The sequence below is a fragment of the Chenopodium album genome, chromosome 1, assembly GCF_948465745.1.
Source record: "Chenopodium album chromosome 1, dcCheAlbu1.1, whole genome shotgun sequence".
Classification (NCBI taxonomy): Eukaryota; Viridiplantae; Streptophyta; class Magnoliopsida; order Caryophyllales; family Amaranthaceae; genus Chenopodium; species Chenopodium album.
Genome location: NC_137834.1, coordinates 64,178,051 through 64,197,659, shown reverse-complemented (window position 1 = coordinate 64,197,659; position 19,609 = coordinate 64,178,051). Strand labels below are relative to the sequence as shown.

At 38.0% G+C, this 19,609-nt stretch overlaps 2 protein-coding genes across 2 annotated transcripts; both read left to right on the top strand.

Moving 5' to 3' along the window:
- Window positions 1-10,393: 10,393 nt before the first annotated feature.
- Window positions 10,394-11,967, top strand: LOC145634320 (uncharacterized). Its single transcript, XM_081685742.1, has 5 exons — window positions 10,394-10,573; window positions 10,688-11,071; window positions 11,157-11,509; window positions 11,645-11,774; window positions 11,860-11,967. Exons 1-5 carry the CDS (start codon window positions 10,394-10,396, stop codon window positions 11,965-11,967), a joined length of 1,155 nt encoding a protein of 384 aa, XP_081541868.1.
- Window positions 11,968-11,995: 28 nt separating this feature from the next.
- Window positions 11,996-12,487, top strand: LOC145634311 (uncharacterized). Its single transcript, XM_081685734.1, has one exon. It carries the CDS (start codon window positions 11,996-11,998, stop codon window positions 12,485-12,487), a length of 492 nt encoding a protein of 163 aa, XP_081541860.1.
- The last annotated feature ends 7,122 nt before the right edge of the window (window positions 12,488-19,609 follow it).

Sequence of the window (19,609 nt, the reverse complement as noted above, 5' to 3'; positions counted from 1 at the left end):
ACAACACTTACTAACCGGAAGAGGGTGATGGTGGGCTACGCCAAAGCGAGGTGCTATCGCTACACCAAGGAACATAAGGCACACCGGGTGTGCATGTTGGTTTTGGTTGAACTCATCGGTATGAGTGAGGAGTCCTCACATACCGTGGTAAAAGAGATACATCGTCAAGAGGCATTAGATGCAACGATTATCTAACCAAGAATGGCTCGGATCCATTAGCAAGGCAATTCTTACCTTGGGGTAACAAGTGTAAGGACAAGCCAAAGCATGCCATGACCACTTGTTGATCCCTTGGATCTTGGAATCGCCTTATTTTCACAAAATGACGTTAAATAAGTAATGAAATTTGCATGAATTAAATTCAATCTTATTTAAGTATTTTGAATGGTTTTTCATTTAAATTCTTTTAATTGTAGAATCATGTCTTCTAACAACTCAAACAACCAGTTTTCATTAAGCTCAATTCTCGACAAGGAGAAGTTGAGTGGTACTAATTTCCTTGATTGGCAATGGAATTTGCGCATTGTTCTTATGCAAGAACAGAAAGAGTATGTCCTTGATGAGGAAATGCCCGAGACTCCCAATGAGGAGGTAACTCAGGCGGCCCTTAACCGATGGCAAGTGGCCGATCGGGATGTCAAGTGCGTCATGCTAGCCACTATGTCTCCTGAACTTTAGAAAACCTTCTTCGAGAAGGAATCGGCCTATGAGATCATTTCTGAGTTATAGAATATGTTTCAAGAACAGGCTCAAACTGAAAGGTTTGAAACCCACAGGCAGATCCTTGAGACTAAGCTCAAGAAAGGAGAGTCAGTCAGCCCACATGTGCTCAAAATGATAGGATTATTTGAGAACATGCAAAGGCTTGATGCGGGGTACACAACGGAAATGGATATTGACATCATTCTCCATTCCCTTCACAAAGGCTATGACCAATTCAAGATGAACTACAATATGCATAGCATGGAGAAACCCCTCACCGAGCTTCACGGGATGTTGAAGCAAGCTGAGAAGACGCTCAAAGACGAGGGAAATAATGATATGCTAACGATCAAGAAGGTCAAGCCATTCAAAAGGGCGGGCAACAAGAAGAAAGGTTTCAAGGGGAAAGGAAAGAAGAACTTTCCGCCTAAGTCGAAAATTACCAAAGACAACAAGGAGAAAAAGGTAGCATCTTCTAAGTCTAATTCCGAATGCTTCTATTGTAAGAAGAAGGGACATTGGAAAAGAGACTGCCTCAAGCTCAAGGAAGATAAGAAGAACGAAACGGTTGCTTCTGCATCAGGTATTTACGTTATAAACTTTAACTTCACTAGCTCAGCTTCATGGGTATTAGATACCGGATGTGGCTCACACCTTTGTTCCAATTCTCAGGCACTACGGAACACTAGGAGGCTAGCGAAGGGAGAGATCAAGCTCCGGGTAGGAAATGAAGCGAAGATTGGTGCTATATCCGTAGGATCTCTTAGTTTATCTTTGCCCAGGGGGCTAGTTTTGGAACTTGACAATGTTTATTGTGTTCCCAACATTACCAAAAACATTATTTCAATTTCGGCGTTAGACGCTAAAGGTTTTGAATTTCGAGTAAAAGACTAATCATGTTCGTTTTATCTCGATGATGATTTATATGGTACGACACATTCAGAAAATGGTCTTTATGTGTTATCTCTAGACAAAGAAGTTTATAACGTTAATAATCCCACTAAGAAAGCTAAGACTACACAGTCTAGTTAAACTTACTTGTGGGATTGTCGTCTTGGCCACATTAACATCAAACGCATCAAGAAGCTTCTACAAGAAGGCATTCTAGACTCATTTGTTTTAGAATCATTTGAGAATTGCGGAGGAAGTTTATTAGTCAAGATGATAAAGCAACCATTCTCCAAGTTAGGAGAAAGGGCCGGTGACTTGCTAGGCCTAATACACACCGATGTATGTGGGCCAATGATTACACCCCCAAGGAATGGTTATCGATATTTCATAACCTTCACGAACGACTATAATAGATATGGATATGTCTATCTAATGTCACACAAATCTGAATCGTTTTATAAATTCAAAGAATTTCAGAGTGAATTTGAAAACCAACTTGGCAAGAAAATAAAAGCGCTTTGATCGGATCGAGGTGGCGAAAATTCGAGCCAAGAATTCCATGACCATCTGAAAGAACATGGAATACTTTCAGAAATGACACCTCCGGGAACTCCTCAATGGAATGGAGTATCCGAAAGGAGGAATCGAACCTTGTGAGACATGGTACGATCGACTATGGGTCTTAGTGAACTTCCAATCTCTTTCTGGGGACATGCACTTTTAACTGCGGCACTTACACTGAATTGTGCTCCGTCAAAAGCAGTGGAAAAGACTCCATATGAATTATGGACAAATAGACCTCCAAGGTTGTCTTTTCTCAAGATTTGGGGATGCGAAGCTTATGTCAAGAAACTAATTTCTGACAAACTTCATCCAAAATCTGACAAGGTTTTCTTTGTGGGTTATCCAAAAGAAACCAAAGGGTATTACTTCTACAATAAATCCGAGAAAAAAGTGTTTGTTGCTCGTGATGGTGACTTTTTAGAGAAGGAGCATCTTTCCAAAATGACAAGTGGGAGGAAAATCGAACTCGACGAAGTTCGAGAGGACGAGCAACAAGGACAAGTTGACAATCAAAGTGCTCACAAAGCATCTGTTGATATAGGTCAAAGTCAAAATATGCAAAGTCAAACCGACAATGCAAATGCTCAGTCCATTACCCTACATAGATCAACTCGGCCAAGATCTCAACCTGATAGATATCTCGGTGTTGTATTATTTGAAGATCAGAACATCCTAGTAGTGGATGGAGATGAGCCAGCAACCTACAAGTAAGCTATGACGAGCCCTGACTCTGCAAAATGTCAAGAAGCCATGAAATCCGAAATGGACTCCATGTTTGAAAATCAGATATGGGACTTGGTTGATTTACCCGAAGGTTACACACCTATCGGATGTAAATGGATTTTCAAGTTGAAAACCGACAAAGATGGAAATGTATTCATTTACAAAGCTAGACTGGTAGCAAAAGGTTACAGGCAAATTCACGGAGTTGATTATGATGAAACCTTTTCTCCAGTTGCAATGCTTAAGTCCGTTCGGATTCTTCTAGAGATTGATGCATATTACAATTATGAAATATGGCAGATGGACGTCAAAACCGCCTTCCTCAATGGAATTTTAGAAGAAACTGTGTACATGACACAACCTGAAGGTTTTCTCGACCAAAACAATGCTAAGAAGGTATGCAAGCTTAAGAAGTCCATTTATGGATTAAAGCAAGCAAGCAGAAGTTGGAATCTGCGATTAGATGAAGCCATTAGTAAGTTTGGTTTTATCAAGAATCCAGATGAGTCTTGTGTTTACAAAAAGGTCAGTGGGAGTGACATCGCCTTCCTAGTCTTATATGTCGATGACATTTTGCTCATTGGAAATAGCATTCCGTTGTTGGAGTCTGTAAAGACCTGGCTAGGGAAATGTTTTTCAATAAAAGACTTGGGAGAGGCTCAGTACATACTAGGCATCAAGATCTATAGGGATAGATCAAAGACGATGATAAGATTGAGTCAAAGTACTTATATCGATAAGGTACTATCTCGATTCCAAATGGAAGGAACCAAGATAGGCCACCTACCCATGTCACATGGAATAACCCTAATATGAATTTTGATGGATATAACCTTCAATCGCAGTTGAAAGGTTTGGAATATTGAGTCTCGGTTAAGAAACGCTAAGCAACACGAGCTTAAAACCTAAACTAGGCCAAGAATACACAAGCACAAGCTTACGTAAACCTTTATAAATTTCAAATCAATCAATCATACTTTTCGTTAAACACCATCACGTATTTATAAGCTAAATAATTAGCCTAAAAATCGGTAAAACAAATTCTAATCTAACTAGGAAACTAACTCTAACTTGTAAAGATAATATTTTGCAAATATGATCTTTAAAGTTAAGCTTATCTTATACTAACCGAATTAAACTAACAAAAATATCCTAATAAATTCGGTCATCTAATAATAAACTAAAAATAACAATAAAAATAATTATAATAACAATATTGATGCCTTGGAACCGCATCATACTCCCCCTCTTGAAAAAAACTTGTCCCAAGTTTTAGCAAATCATGGAACCAAGATATCATCCAAATTAATCGAACATGAGCTAAAAGAATATGTCTCCATCCAACCACGTCATGCTTATATTTTACACCAATGAATGCACCACAAACTTCAATTGAATGCTCCAAAATTTTAATTGATGACACACCTTTGTCAATGCAATCAATATAATGGAAATAATACGTGAAAATATTTGTATCCCAATTATCACCATAAAAGGAAGTTGTAGAAATTTGACTTTTTGCTACCAACTTAGATAGTTCAAATGTAACCTCCTCGTCAACAAAACTAGACAAATATACACTTTTGTGCTCCATAATTTCTTTTTCTTCTACTAGTTGTTCATGAGATTGCTCTAAAATTGGATTTGTAAGATTATCACTCGGTAAAGATACAATTTTTTCCTCGTATATAGCCTCAACAATTGGTTGCTCTAGTTTCTCTTTCTCATAAGACATATCTTGTACACCACATCTCACGTCACGAATTTGAAAACGAGCATCAATTCTATCCAAACATTCATTCATTTTCTTGATTTCCATCATAAATGCTTCAAACCAACTTTTATTTTCCATGTTTATGTGGATGAGAAAACACACAAAACCAGTCCAGAAATTGATCGAAAGTACGAGGACCAAAACCCAATGAAAACACCTCGAAAAATTCTGAAATTTTGTATACTGCTAGCCCTATCTGTCTAAAATACTCGACCAAAAATTCAGAAAAAACTTCCCAGCCAAGAAATCGCAGTTTATTTTTTTCTCAACAATGGCAGATTAATTTGATTTTTTACCAGGTGTAAAGAACGAACCCATTTGAATAGCTATGCTTCTCGAAAAGTTCTCAAATTTTGCAGGTGAAAACTAGACAAAACATTAACCAATTTGAAAAAAAGAATCACCTCAAAATCTTTAGAAACGAAGGAGAACCAAGTCGATCAATATGACATTCGAAACTGAGTTTTTTGACACAAATTGTCAAACTCGTCCCTCGTCAAACAGCAGCCACACCAATTTGATATGGATTTTGATGGATATAACCTTCAATCGCAGTTGAAAGGTTTGGAATCTTGAGTCTCGGTCAAGAAACGCTAAGCAACACGAGCTTAAAACCTAAACTAGGCCAAGAATACACAAGCACAAGCTTACGTAAACCTTTATAAATTTCAAATCAATCAATCATACTTTTTGTTAAACACCATCACGTATTTATAAGCTAAATAATTAGCCTAAAAATCGGTAAAACAAAATCTAATCTAACTAGGAAACTAACTCTAACTTGTAAAGATAATATTTTGCAAATATGATCTTTAAAGTTAAGCTTATCTTATACTAACCGAATTAAACTAACAAAAATATACTAATAAATTCGGTCATCTAATAATAAACTAAAAATAACAATAAAAATAATTATAATAACAATATTGATGCCTTGGAACCGCATCAAACCCTAAGCAAGAAGCAGTGTCCAAAGACACCTGATGAGTGGGAAAGGATGAATCAGATTCCATATGCTTCGCTTATTGGATCGATCATGTATGTTATGATATATACTAGGCCAGATGTATCGTTTGCCTTGAGCGCTACGAGCCGATACCAATCAGACTCAGGAGAGTCGCATTGGACTGCGGCTAAAAGTATCCTAAAATACCTGAAAAGGAACAAGGATAAATTCCTGGTCTATGGGGGTAAAGATGAATTGGTTGTTGAGGGATATACCGATGCAAGCTTCCAGACAGACAGAGACGAATTCAATTCACAATCCGGATACATATTATGTCTCAATGGAGGAGCGTTTAGTTGGAAGAGTGCTAAGAAAAGCACAACTACTGAGTATACAACTTAAGGCGAATACTTGGCAGCATCTGAGGCAGCTAAGGAGGCAGTTTGGATTCGCAAGTTCATTGGGGAACTTGATGTTGTACCCTCTATCAAGGGTCCAATAGACCTCTATTGTGACAACAATTGAGCTATTGCTCAGGCTAGAGAGCCACGAGAACATCAGAAGGTCAAACATGTCCAGAGGCGATTTCACATGATTCAAGAATGGAAGTCAGAGGGTGAAATCAGAATTTGTAAAGTAGGAACGGATGATAATGTAGCCGATCCACTCACCAAACCTTTGCATCAAGTGAAGCACAACAAACACATTGAGGCAATGGGAATCAAGCATGTCGTGAACTGGCTTTGATTTCCTTACTATAGTGTTTTAATTAAATTTTGGACAATGTTAATGTAAAGCACTATGATGAACCATTCATTTATGGAGTAATTAAATTTTTCATGCAATTTAAACACTCCGTCTCTATTTAATTGTGGTTTAGAATTAAATAATGAGTCCATTCAATTTTAATAAATATTCAAAATAGGGTATCAAAACAATGTCTTGGATAATGCACTACAAGAAAAATCACTTTTCGTAGCGATTATTTTGTAGCGATTGTACATTCGCTACAATATGCAAGTATGTTTGTGAAATAACTAAGGATGTCGTATCATTTTTACAATCGCCATGGTTTTCCCATATAAAATCGATACGGAAAACATAATAATACATATCCACACTATTATTACACATTTATATAATTTTGAGAAATCGTATCATTTACAATCGCCACTAAATCCTGATAATCGATACTAAAAGCCTTTTCAACACTAGATATATAAAAATTGTTTGACAAAGAGTACATAAAATATGTCATAGCTTATTGGTGAAACATTTAATATAAGAGTTTGAGGTTGCATGTTTTTTTTTTTTTTTTTTTGAAGAAAATGAGTTAAACATTTATAGCGATTGTAATCGCTACAATAATCACCACGATTGGATGTAGTTTTTCGTATCGATTATTGAGGCCAACCCCAGCAATATTGAAAACCACTACTAAAGGCTAAGGCAACGGGGGATATTGTATCGAATGAGCATTCGTTGGGAAAGCTTTTTGTTGCAATTACAATCGATACTAAAGGTTAAAATAATCGCTACGAAAAGGTTATTTTCTTGTAGTGATGAAACACCTATTAAGTGAACATTGAATATTTTAATCGAAAATTATCCCTAATCAAGGTCATTTATTTGTGGACGATTAATGACCATTAGAGATTAGTGTGTAGTATGATTTATAGCACCGTTTCTTGTGCTATGAGGATATAAATCATTTGCACATGTATTGGTTTAGAACCATACTGGATCGACCTATGAGAATACTTTAAGAGATTAAAATCGTTATAAGTATTTTTCTCATTATTACTATCGGAACTCTTTTCCTCGACCATGAGTAATGGGAGGTCTCTTGTTTGAGTACTAGTCCGTTTTTGGTATCCGTCAAACGTCTGCCGTAATAGGAGACTATAACGATAGATATCAGGCGGCTAGGTCCTCTTAGTAAGAGAAGCTACATTGCGAGACTGGGAATGTCCCCCTACTAACAATAGAGAACATGTCCTGTTGTTTACAAGGCCTCTCGAAGAGCGAGACTGTGAAAATGCATGGTCGTGCTCAGATGGATTTTAGAAATCATCTGCTTATTGACAGTCAAACTCGAATTTCGAGAAACACTTATGGACGTAACAGGGATGACGAATAATCTTACCCTGTAGTTCATGGAGAGACATGAAGAGACACATGAAAGGGGCTATACACTAAATGCTCACTTGTCCGGAAGGACAAGTGGGAGATTGAAAGGAATGGTGTCCTTCGAACAAGTGTATTATTCTGATAGCGGGTTCACAAAATTATTAGAAAGCTAATATATTCAGTAAGGTCAAGTGATCGGAATGCCTAGGTGAAGGCCGCTTTCGATCAGTAATAATAATGTATAATTAATATTACAGCTTAATCATGACTGAACCCTTCGGGTCATACCCAAGCAAATATACAAACCGACTCGACGAATTAATTCAGAAGAAATTAATTCGTCGCCCGAGTGTTAAATATTTAGACGTCAGAAATTCGAGCTCATAGCGTCGAAACTGAGCGTCGAAAGTCGAGTCAAAATAGTAGAAGACGAGACGGCAAAATTATTAATAAATCAACAATAACTAAAATACCCCTAGCATCAGAATCCCGAGTGCTAGGGGATTAGGCAAGCTAGCAGCCCGCACCATGTGCGAGGCTTGCTAGCAAGCTACAGCCAGCAGCCCGCAAGCATTGCGTGGCTTGCTGCCGCGTGCTGCTGCTAGCAGCCCGCACATGTGCTTGGCTTGCTAGCAGCGCCCATCGGCAGCAGCAGACCGCACATATGTGCGTGGGCGTGCTGGGCCGAGAAGGAAGCAGCTAGCAGCTCGCGTGTGCGGGGCTAGGCTGGGCCGGGCGCTAGGGCCGAGTCATTGGGGAAGCATGTGAAGGGAGTGTGTTTGTGTGAGGACAAGTGGCACAAGGAGAGGAAGGAGTGGGGAGCAAGTATGGTCCACTCCTCTCCGAGTGGTCCTCACTTCTCTTTACATACAAGAAGGACACTTGTTGATTTATTACTTGCTTGCCTATTTAATTTATTTTATCTTTAAATTAAATTGTGGAATTTCATGATCCCACATTGATGGGATTGAAATTCTCAATCCCATTTTTCTCTATAAATACCCATCTTGGGATTTGGAGAAAAGTGCTTGAGTGGGAGTTAGAAAGAGCATTTCATTTTGGCAAAAACTCTTAAACTCCATTAACACTTGGGTTTTGGTCAGACCTTGCTAACATCAAGGTAGCAGGCCTAAAAAGTCGGTGTTCGTCCTTTGTGGGTGGATACCGTTGGAGGCTCGGTATTATCGGAGCTAGAGCTTTCAAGTACGAGCCCGTTTGTGAGGGCGAAGCACTCTTCAAAGGTATATTCCGATTTTCCCTTTCTCGTTTTTATTAGTTATGCTTTATGGTTTTATTAATTGCGAGTGGTTCTTTGGGTCGGGGTTGTTTCCGCGGTGAGTCGGACTCACCAAACCCTAACAGATAGCTCATCATCTAGCCAATCATCTATCCATACACTGCCTGATATCTCATATCATGAAGATATCGATACAATTACTTGTAAACATATTTGCGTACAAGAAATTGATCTTGATCATGATGCATTTTCTAATAATGAACTTTTCAATGAACCTAAATCATGTGTGACACCCATGGAAGAGTCTATAACTGTAAACATAGGTATGTATAATGATGTAAAAGAAGTCAAGATAGGATCTTCCCTTTCCCTTGATGAACAAAATGCATTCATTATTTTACTTAGAGAATATGTGGATGTGTTTGCATGGTCTTATGCTGATATGCCTGGTGTCGATCGTAATGTTGCTGAACATCGTATACCGCTCTACCCCGATAGCAAGCCAAAGCAATAAAAGCTTCGTAGAATGAAACCAGAAGTTAGTCTCAAAGTTAAAGAAGAAATTCAAAAGCAGCTTGATGCCAACTTCATCAAACCAATCAAGCATCCGGAATGGCTGGCAAATGTGGTGGTAGTGCCCAAAAAGGATGGAAAGGTCAGAGTATGCATTGATTTTAGTGATTTAAATTCAGCATCACCAAAAGACTATTTTCCTTTGCCCCACATTGATGTTCTAGTTGATAACACTACTGGACACGCCATGTTCTCATTCATGGACGGATTCTCGGGATACAATCAGATACTTATGTAGGAAGAAGACATGTCCAAAACTTCTTTTATTACCCCATGGGGAACTTTTTGTTATAAAGCAGTGCCCTTCGGATTAAAGAATTTTGGGGCAACCTATCAACGGGCTGCAACAACCATTTTGCATAATCTCATCCATGATATTGTGGAGGTCTATGTTGATGACATGATTGTCAAAATTCATGACCGTGAGACGCACGTTGATGCTTTAAAACCATTCTTTGACAGAATTAGGAAATATAATTTGTGATTGAATTCTCAAAAATGTGTATTTGGAGTAACTTCGAGAAAGCTTCTAGGCTTCGTTGTAAGTCAAGACGGAATTAAAGTCGACTCTGACAAGGTAAAGGCCATACAAGAGCTTCCTCCACCAAGAACAGAAAAGGAGATTCGGGGATTTCTTGGTAGAATCCAATATATTAGTAGGTTCATATCACAATTGAAAACCCGGTGTGAACCTATATTCAAGTTACTTAAGAAAAAAGTTCCTACAAAATGGAATGACGAATGTCAGGCTTCATTCGATTCAATGAAAGAATACCTCTCCAATCCTCCACTTTTAATGCCACCAAAGCCGGGGCAGCCCTTGATATTATATCTTACTATTACGAAAACGACCATGGGAGCTCTTTTGGCACAATACCAAGAGGGTACAAGGAAGGAAATAACTATCTACCACCTTAGTAAAAAGTTCCTTGAGTATGAAACTAGATACACTCCTTTGGAAAAAGCTTGCATTGCCCTTATTTACGCAACAAAGAAGCTTCGACATTATTTGCAAGCACATACTACTTATCTGGTTTCGAGGTTAGATCCAATCAAGTACATTTTTTAGAAGCCAATCTTGAGTGAAAGAATAGCAAGATGGCATGCGATATTATCAGAATTTGACATTCAGTGTGTGAATCAAAAGTCTGTCAAAGGGAGGGCTATATCTGAAGCTTTGGCTGATGGACCTATATCGAGTGATGAATTTGATGATGATTTTCCAAATGAACATATTTTCTGTCTTAGTACGTCACAATGGAAGATGTATTTCAACGGAGCCTCCAACAGGATGGGCAATGGTGCAGGAGTATTATTGATCGATCCTTATGGAGTACATATTCCCTTCGCTGTGAAGCTTAGTTTCCCAACGACGAATAACACGGATGAATATGAAGCTTGCATGTATGGAATCAAAGCAGCTTTAGCTGGTGCAAAAAATCTCACAGCATACGGTGATTCTTATCTCATAATTTCCCAGACTATTGGAGCTTGGAAAGTTCGGGATGAAAGGTTACAAATGTACACGATTGTAGAAATAGCTTCGTGAGCAAAATAGCTTCACCGATGCTTTGGCAAATCTTGCGGTAAATTTGACTTGGGATTATGATGTGAAGGTACAATCAGTAACGATTGTAAAAAAAGAAATTCCAGTGGTTAATTTCGAACAAACAATTGCTTTATTAACCCAAGAAGATGATGAGGATGCTTGGTATACTGATGTTAAGAAGTATTTAATCGATGGAGAATATCCTGAAGGAAGTCACAAGAAGGATCAGTTGGCTATTCGAAGGCTAGCTTCTCATTTCACAATATTAAAAGGTTTGTTGTATCATAAAAGTTTCGATGGAAATTTGCAGTTATGCATTGACGGGGAACAAACACAAAGGATCATGGAAGAAGTACATGGGGGAAAATGTGGGCCTCATATGAATGGACGAATGCTTGCTCGAAAGATTCTTCGAGCAAGGTATTATTGGACCACTTTGGAAAGTGATTTCATCCATTTCGTACAAACATGCAAAAAATGTCAGCTATTTGCAAACCTTAATCATATGCCGCCAGTTAGCCTGAATAATTTTACTTTTCCATGGCCTTTTTTTAGTTGGGGCATAGATATCATTGGGCAAATACATCCAAAAGCTTCGAATGGGCATCAATATATATTGGTTGCTGTCGATTATTTTTCGAAATGGGTGGAGGCATCATCATATTCAAAACTGGGGGCAAAACAAGTTTCAAAATTTGTAATCAATAACATTATATGTCGGTATGGGGTACCTTTTGAAATTATCTCTGACAATGGTTCACAATTTGAAGGCCATCTTAAAGAAACCCTTGAGAAATACAAAATCAGACATCACCAATCGTCTCGTCCTCAAACCAATGGAGCTGTTGAAGCAGCTAACAAAACCATCAAGACGATAATTTCCAAGATGACAGATAGGGCTCGAGAATGGCCTATAAGCTTCCCTATGCACTTTGGGGATATAAGATTTCCATTGGAACACCAACTGGGACTACTCCATATTCTTTGATATATGGAATGGATCCGCTTCTTCCAATCAAAACAGAGATTCAATCTCGTCGCGTAATGAATGAAAGCGAAATATCTGAAGAACAATGGTTTAAAGAACTATACGATGAGCTTTCTTTAGCAAGTGAACGAAGGTTGCAAGCCCTTCACAACATCCAAATTTATCAAAGATGCATTGATTGGGCTTTTAATAAAAGGGTCAGGGAAAGGAATATACAAGAAGGAGATTTGGTACTCAAGGAAAATCGAGCACCGATTCATGATCCATGGGGAAAGTTCAAGCCAAACTGGTATGGTCCCTTCCTGGTCAAACATCTTACACCAGCAGGGGCAGTAAAATTGATGGATCTTGTTGGAAATAAGTTTGTTCATTTCACCAACCTTGATCAGTTGAAAAAGTATTATGCTTAATTGGTACAGTGTTATATTTGTGAGATTCACAACAAAAAAAAAAAAAAAAAAAAAACGTAAATCTCCTACTAGCTTTAGATAAGTATATGTGTATCATATTAAAGTTTAGATTTCATTCATGTTTGCATTGCATGCTTAAGGGTCATGTAGAAATATTCATTATTATTAAAAGATCATGATCAAGTCAATACTTAACAAAATATGATTACAACGAACAAACTTTTTTTTATTCATAACACCATACCCGAAAGACCAATGCCTTCGGATACGATTTCTTCTTTTGGAATTGAAAAATACATAAGCAGGGGAAACACAAATACAAATTTTGAAGTACAAATAACGAAATCCCTCTAAGGATTTATTCAAGCATCACCCTCAAGGTTCTCCAACAGCCATGTTGTATAGGACGCGGTTGGAACATCATCTTCGAGGACTGAAAGTGCTGGAAGCATTCGTGCAAATTTCCATACACGAGATGACACCCTAAGAGCTTCCACACTACCAATTTCATAAGTGGTGCAAGGCACCATTGGGAGCTCATGGAGCTCTAGGAGTCGTTGGAGTTGGCCCAGTTGTCTCAAGCATCTCCAAGGAAGATAGAATGCGACGCGACACAATCCTGGAAGTTGAACACCTCTGCGCCTGCTAGTGCTAATTGTTATGGAATTTATGCTGAGAAATGAAATTATCCATTCCACATCAGCTGCGGCAAAGACGTTAGTCCATCCTCCATGGTTGCAACATTGACGAAATATAGGAAAAAAGCCTCTCTCCCGAATATGTCGGGTTTGGTAAGGAGTTCGAAAAGGTGGTCTAGACAGCTTAAATTTCTCGCATAACCAAAGTTGAAGCACAATTGGTCACCCTTTAACAAAACCACATGAATTTTGTTTCAGATGGTCAAGCCCCATCATAAGTTCTCCTAGGATTAGAGGCCCTAAATGGTTCCCTAACTCAATATGTGACAACAAAGAAAGGCAACTAACATGAAAGGAAAATAATGATTCCTTGAGTAAAACAAGAACGAGCATTAAAAGGATGCAAGCTCTTTCTTGGCACTTTTTGAAATCCTCATTGTTGGCAAATTCCCAATGAGATAAAGAGAAGGTTTCAAGGAAGTTCTCTAACATTAAAATGTCAAGCAGGCGATAATTGCTTTCCATATTTAATGGTATACCTAGCAAATCCCTCATAATCGCATTAGTTGCCCTTAGGTCAGCAGGTGTAATCACAAGGCCTTCTTTATGAAGACCTAGTAAACCCTCCACTTCTTCTAGAAGAGGAGTCATTTCCGTCTCTCCAAAGCAAAAAACATGGCGTTCTTCATCCCAAAATTCAACAGCAACATGAATCATATCATACCGAGGTTGAATAACTAGGAGAGGGGTGATGGTTCTGGTGAAGACACTTGTATAAGGGGAAAGGCGAGGTGAATAAATATTTTCTACCACCCCTTTTAGTTGGAGCTTTCTAGCTCCACTGATTTCATAGAATTCTTGAAACATGGCATTCATTTTTTTCTTAGAAATTTGAGGAGAGAAGAAATAAGACTTAAGAAGCTTGAAAGAAGAAGAAGGGAGTTGATTTGATGTAGAAAATAATGAATACCACCTCCTTTTATAGGGGTGGTGGTGATAATGGAGCCAGGAAGAAAAGGTCGAAGGAGTTTACTTTTCCAAAAACTTAGTACAAATCACCTGCTGTTTTTGCATCCGAAATCCGTAAACTGTGTTTTTTTTCAAGAATGATTGTTTTTTTCCCTCAAGCTCGTGCATATTAGAGTTTTAATCTTCCGCAAGGTTAAGCCAGTTTTTCAACTGCACCTAAGCCAACATTTGTGTTGCAATTGAGTGAGAGTTTCACTCTATTTTTCAGCCAGTTTCTCAACTACACCCCAAGCCAACATTTGTGTTGCAATTGAGTGAGAATTCCACTCTATTCTTCAGCCAGTTTTTCAACTGCACCCCAAGCCAACATTTGTGTTGCAATTGAGTGAGAATTTCACTCTATTTTTCAGCCAGTTTTTCAACTGCACTCAGGCCAATGTTTAAATGAAGATCAATTAGGATTTTCCTCTTTTTTTTTAACATACATCAAAATTTTGTGTCTTTTCTCAAACATTGATTATCATTTTATTTAAACTCAATCAATGTGGGGCAATCTATAGACACCAAATTTTGATCTTACCTTTGTAATTATCATTATTAATTATCTGATAATATTATAGTTATCGTTTTCTTTGCAAATAAGCATTATTATTTTGATAATTATTTTTATAAAATTAATGACGCTCGTTTTATTATTTAAAACAAAGAAAACGAGTAATAATAATGATTTTTATTCATAATTCCCAAATACATGTTACAATTTGTACTTCTAAACTACTAAATTACAAAATATTGAAGTACAACTGACACTACATGCATTTCTACCCTGCTCCACCGACGTAATTTTTGGGTTTTTACTTATGGATTAACAAGTAATACAGCCATTAGGAGGACCACTAGCCCCACAATGTACATGAAGTACACCCTTATCATCCTCATGCCTTCCTCAAAGGTGAAGACAGGTCGATCTTCCTGGTTTTCTTGAAACATGGTGGTTGAGTTTAATGGTGGTTTTTATTTGATTTTCTCGAGTAAGGAGCAAGATGGAAGAAGATAAGAATTAAATGGTGAGTGGAGATTTTGGATAAGGGTAATTTCTTTTTATAGTAAAAAGTAAGTATTTTAGACCTTTTTTTTATACGTATATGTATAATAATCGTATAGTATAAAGTACAATATTTTTTGTCTCGCCAGGGGAATGTGTCATTTTCCTTATAAACAAGCATTGTTTAACCCTTTAGAGTATAGTAAGTATATTAATATGTCCACTTAGACTGTTAGAGTGCTTTTTTATTTTATCTAGTAATTTTTTTTTTTTTTTTTTTTTTTTTTTTTTTTTTGTGATTTGTGCACTACTCTATTATATGACCAGTTAACCTAAGAGGTTATTTAGTCCACTAATCTAAGGACTCATGCCCAACCAATGTAGGGAAATGACAAACATTCCCACATCTAAATAGGTACTACATGTTGTAGTCCTAAAGGAACCTCCTTGAATGAACACTTTTTACCATTATTAGTTGTGGGCTAAGATAATACTACCTTTTTATTTTTTTTATGGGAAATTCTCTTTGGTAAACTTCAATTTTATAAAATTCTAAGTGGTAAACAAAGTTTTTTAAAATTATCTTTGGTACTCTTTAACTTTTTATAATTATTAGTGGTGCCATTAATTATTATATTTTATAAAAAAATTTAACTATAGTTAGGTTTTTTTATTTTTTTAACAATAACATTTAACTATAGTTAGGTTTTTAATTTAGTTTTTTGATAATTTAATAATTATACTAATTCTTTAAAAAAAAAAAAATCAACCACCCTTCCCCCCGCCCACTGCCAGCTCCCCCTCCCCTCCCCTGCACCCACCCACGCCGGCGCACCGGCCGCCCAACCTTCATCGGTGCACCGTCCTCCCCAACCCCTGGAAACGCCGACCTCCCCCAACCACTGTTCGCCGCCTTAGAAACACTAAACCCAACCCAAAAACACCAAAAAAAACCCAAACCCGTTTAGGATTTTTAAACAAAACCCAGAAATCGGGTTTGAGTTTTTAGGTGGTTTAGGGGGCTGGTTTTCGGGGAGGCAAAGGGGATAGGGGTCGAATCGGGGTGGGGGTCAGGGGAGGAAGGCCGATTCCTACAGGGAGAGGGTCGTGGTGTAGGGGAAACGGGTTTGGGTTTTGTGGTGGTAAGAGGTTATTTTGGAGGGAGAGTGGGCGATTTTTGGGGTTGGAGTGGGCCAGTTAGGGGTGGTTTTTGGGGTTAGGAGTGGCTGGCCGGCCATTTTCGGGGGATAGGGGAGACGGCCGACCCTTTGCCGACGAGATAGGGGTTGGTCATGGGGTTTCGCGGTGGCGGGAGGGGAGGGGAGGGGGGCCAATTCTGACGGGGAGAGTGGAGGTGTCGTGGGTGGAGGAAAGGGAGGAGGTAGAGGTCACCGGCACTAGGGGAGGTCGGCGGCATTTTCCGGCCACCGGGAGGGGGCTGGGTTGTGGGAGGGGGAGGAGGAGGGATTGGTTTTTTTTTTTAATAATTTCAATATAATTAAAAAAAAATAAAAAACTAACTATAGTTAAGGAAATAACACTTATCAATGTTAATCAATAATTTAGGTTTACCATTGATAATAAAATTTAAGAATGTTTACCACTTAGAAAATGGAAAAGTTGGAGTTCACCAAAGAGAATTTCCCTTTTTTTTATTTTCCTTCAATTTATATTGGATCCGATTAATTTCAATTCGAGCCAATTGTACCAGCATTTATCTAGCATGATAGATATATAGACATGAGCGATTTGCGGGACAGTGGGAGCTTGATGGTTAGAATGTTACACATACAGAAATAATAAAGTCTGTATTTCGGTAAGTACAGATAGTGGAGCATTTATCTTGATTTCGGTTATATTATACTTGTAGGGAATATTTCAAGCGTTATCCCTAGCTTGAACCCCACTGTGATCATACACTAAAGTACGGTGGCGTCCAAAGGGAAAGAAGATAGAGCAAAAGAGTCGCCATCAAGTTTTAGGAACTTGTAAACCGTTCACAGGGTGAAGCTTACACTCCTTAACGATCCAGGAGATCGTCAACTCCAATAGGTCTGGAACCATGACTGGTAGTTCGGGGATGAAGGTACAAATCCAACCTAAAAGAGATTGAATCTGCCCTAATAATAGACCTCTATTTTATTCTGATCATATTCATGTGCGCTTCCTGACTAACATGCAATCAATAGGATTAACCCTAAACCTGTTTATCTATGTTGGTTGAATATTAATGCATAAATAAAACTATTATTGGCGATCACTTGAATTATAATCATTTTAACCCTAAACAAGATTATTAATTACTCCCTCCGTTTTTTTTATATGCATCACTTGGTGATGCGCGGAGTTTTAGAAGGGTAATATAATATTGTGAGTGGATGAATAATTTATTATAGTATAAGTAAGATGGGGACCATGAAAGAGAAAGAATGTGAGGGAGAATAAATATTTTTATTATATAACTGGGGACCATAGAGGAGATAGAAATAATAAAATAATTTAAGTGGGGTTTAAAGTAAGAGAGAGAAGTGATAAAATATAGTATAAAGTTTCCAAATAAGGAAGTGATGCATTTAAAAAAAAACACCCATAAAAGGGAAGTGATGCATATAAAAAAAAAACGAAAATTCCATCAAATACCCCTGAGTTATTTTTTTATTCACCAAATACCCATCAAAACTTTCAAATTCACCAAATACTCCTGAGTTTAAGAAAAATGTCATCAAATGCCCTTAATGACTAACGGCGGTTAACACCGTTAGTCATTAATGACTAATATGTCACGTGACAGCCTCTAAGTGGTTGTTGTAATATTAATTAATTAATTATTAAAAAAAACTTTAAAAATAAATAAAAAAACTTTAAAAATAGAAAAAAAAAATTATAAAAAAAAAAAAAATTACCCCAACCACCCAAGACCCACCCCACCCCCAACGGCTAACCACCGGCCACCACCCCCAGACCCTGCGCCGGTGGTCCATTTTCGCCGGCGAGGGCAGCCCCCACCCTCCGACACCCCCATCCCCTACCCCCAGCCCCTTCTCCCTCCGTTTCCCCTCCCCTTAAACCCCTCCCCCACCTCGAACAACCCCCCTCCCTTCATGGCCGGCGCCCAAACCCCCACCCCGGCGCCGGCGAACCAATTTCGCCCCGCCCCCTGCCATCCCCACCCCTTTTCCCCCCTAAACCACCACCCAAAAAACCCTTTAATCGAAAAAACCCCAAATCAAAATCTAGGGTTTCGATTTGGGGGTTTTTCGGTTTTTAAGGTGGTGGTTTAGGGGGGGAAAGGGGTTGGGATGGCGGGGGGTGGGGCGAAAAAGGTTCGCCAGCACCGGGGAGGGGGTTTGGACGCCGGCCGCGAAGGGGGGGGGGGTTTCGAGGGATGGGGAGGGGTTTAAGGGGAGGGGAAACGGAGGGAGAGGGGGCTGGGGGTAAAGGAGGGGGTGTCGAGGATGGGGGGGCTGGACTCGCCGGCGACCGGTTCCGGCTAGGAGATGGCGGCCGGCGCTGGCGCCGGCGCCGTCTGCAGGGGTGGTGGGGCGGGGTGGGTTTAGGGGGTGGTGGGGGTATTTTTAAAAAAAAAATTTAAGTTTTTGTTTTTATTATTTTTAAAGTTTTTTTAATAATTAATTTATTTATATTAGAACAACCAATTGGATGCTGCCACGTGACGTATTAGTCATTAATGACTTGAAAATTTTGATGGGTATTTGTTGAATAAAAAAATTACTTAGGGGCATTTCATGTAATTTCCGTAAAAAAAAACGGAGGGTGTATCTTATTAAGCGTGATTACAAGTACCAATTAACTTTAAACATGCATAAAAGGCGTGATCAAACAAGAAATAATAATAAGTATCAAGCAACATGATGTTAACAAATTATATAAAAGTTATCCGTCAATTAACAAATAACATGAAATAATTCGTTAATTAACAAATTATATAAAACAATTCGTAAATTAACAAATTACGTGAAACAATTCTTAAATTAACAAATTAGGTTAAACAATTCGCTAATTAACAAATTACATTAAACAATTCGTTAATTAACAAATTACGTTAAATTATATTATGCAACACAACAATAATCATAATCATAATCATAATTATCATTACATTAAACAATTCGTTAATTAACAAATTACGTTAAACAATTCGCTAATTAACAAATTACGTTAAACAATTCGTTAATTAACAAATTATGTTAAATTATATAATTCAACACAACAATAATCATAATCATAATTAACATAATCATGTTAAAGCATAATATTAATAGCAAGATCTTAGGTATGATACTAACAAGATTAATAACAAACCTTAGCATGTTACTAAGCATCAAAAATTTAATATTTAGCCCTAACATGAATATTAGGAAAGAAAATAGGAAGAATCGCAGGAATCATAATTGATATAAGCAAATCACCCTAAATATCATACTAAAGAAAGCATCCTAACATGATAAT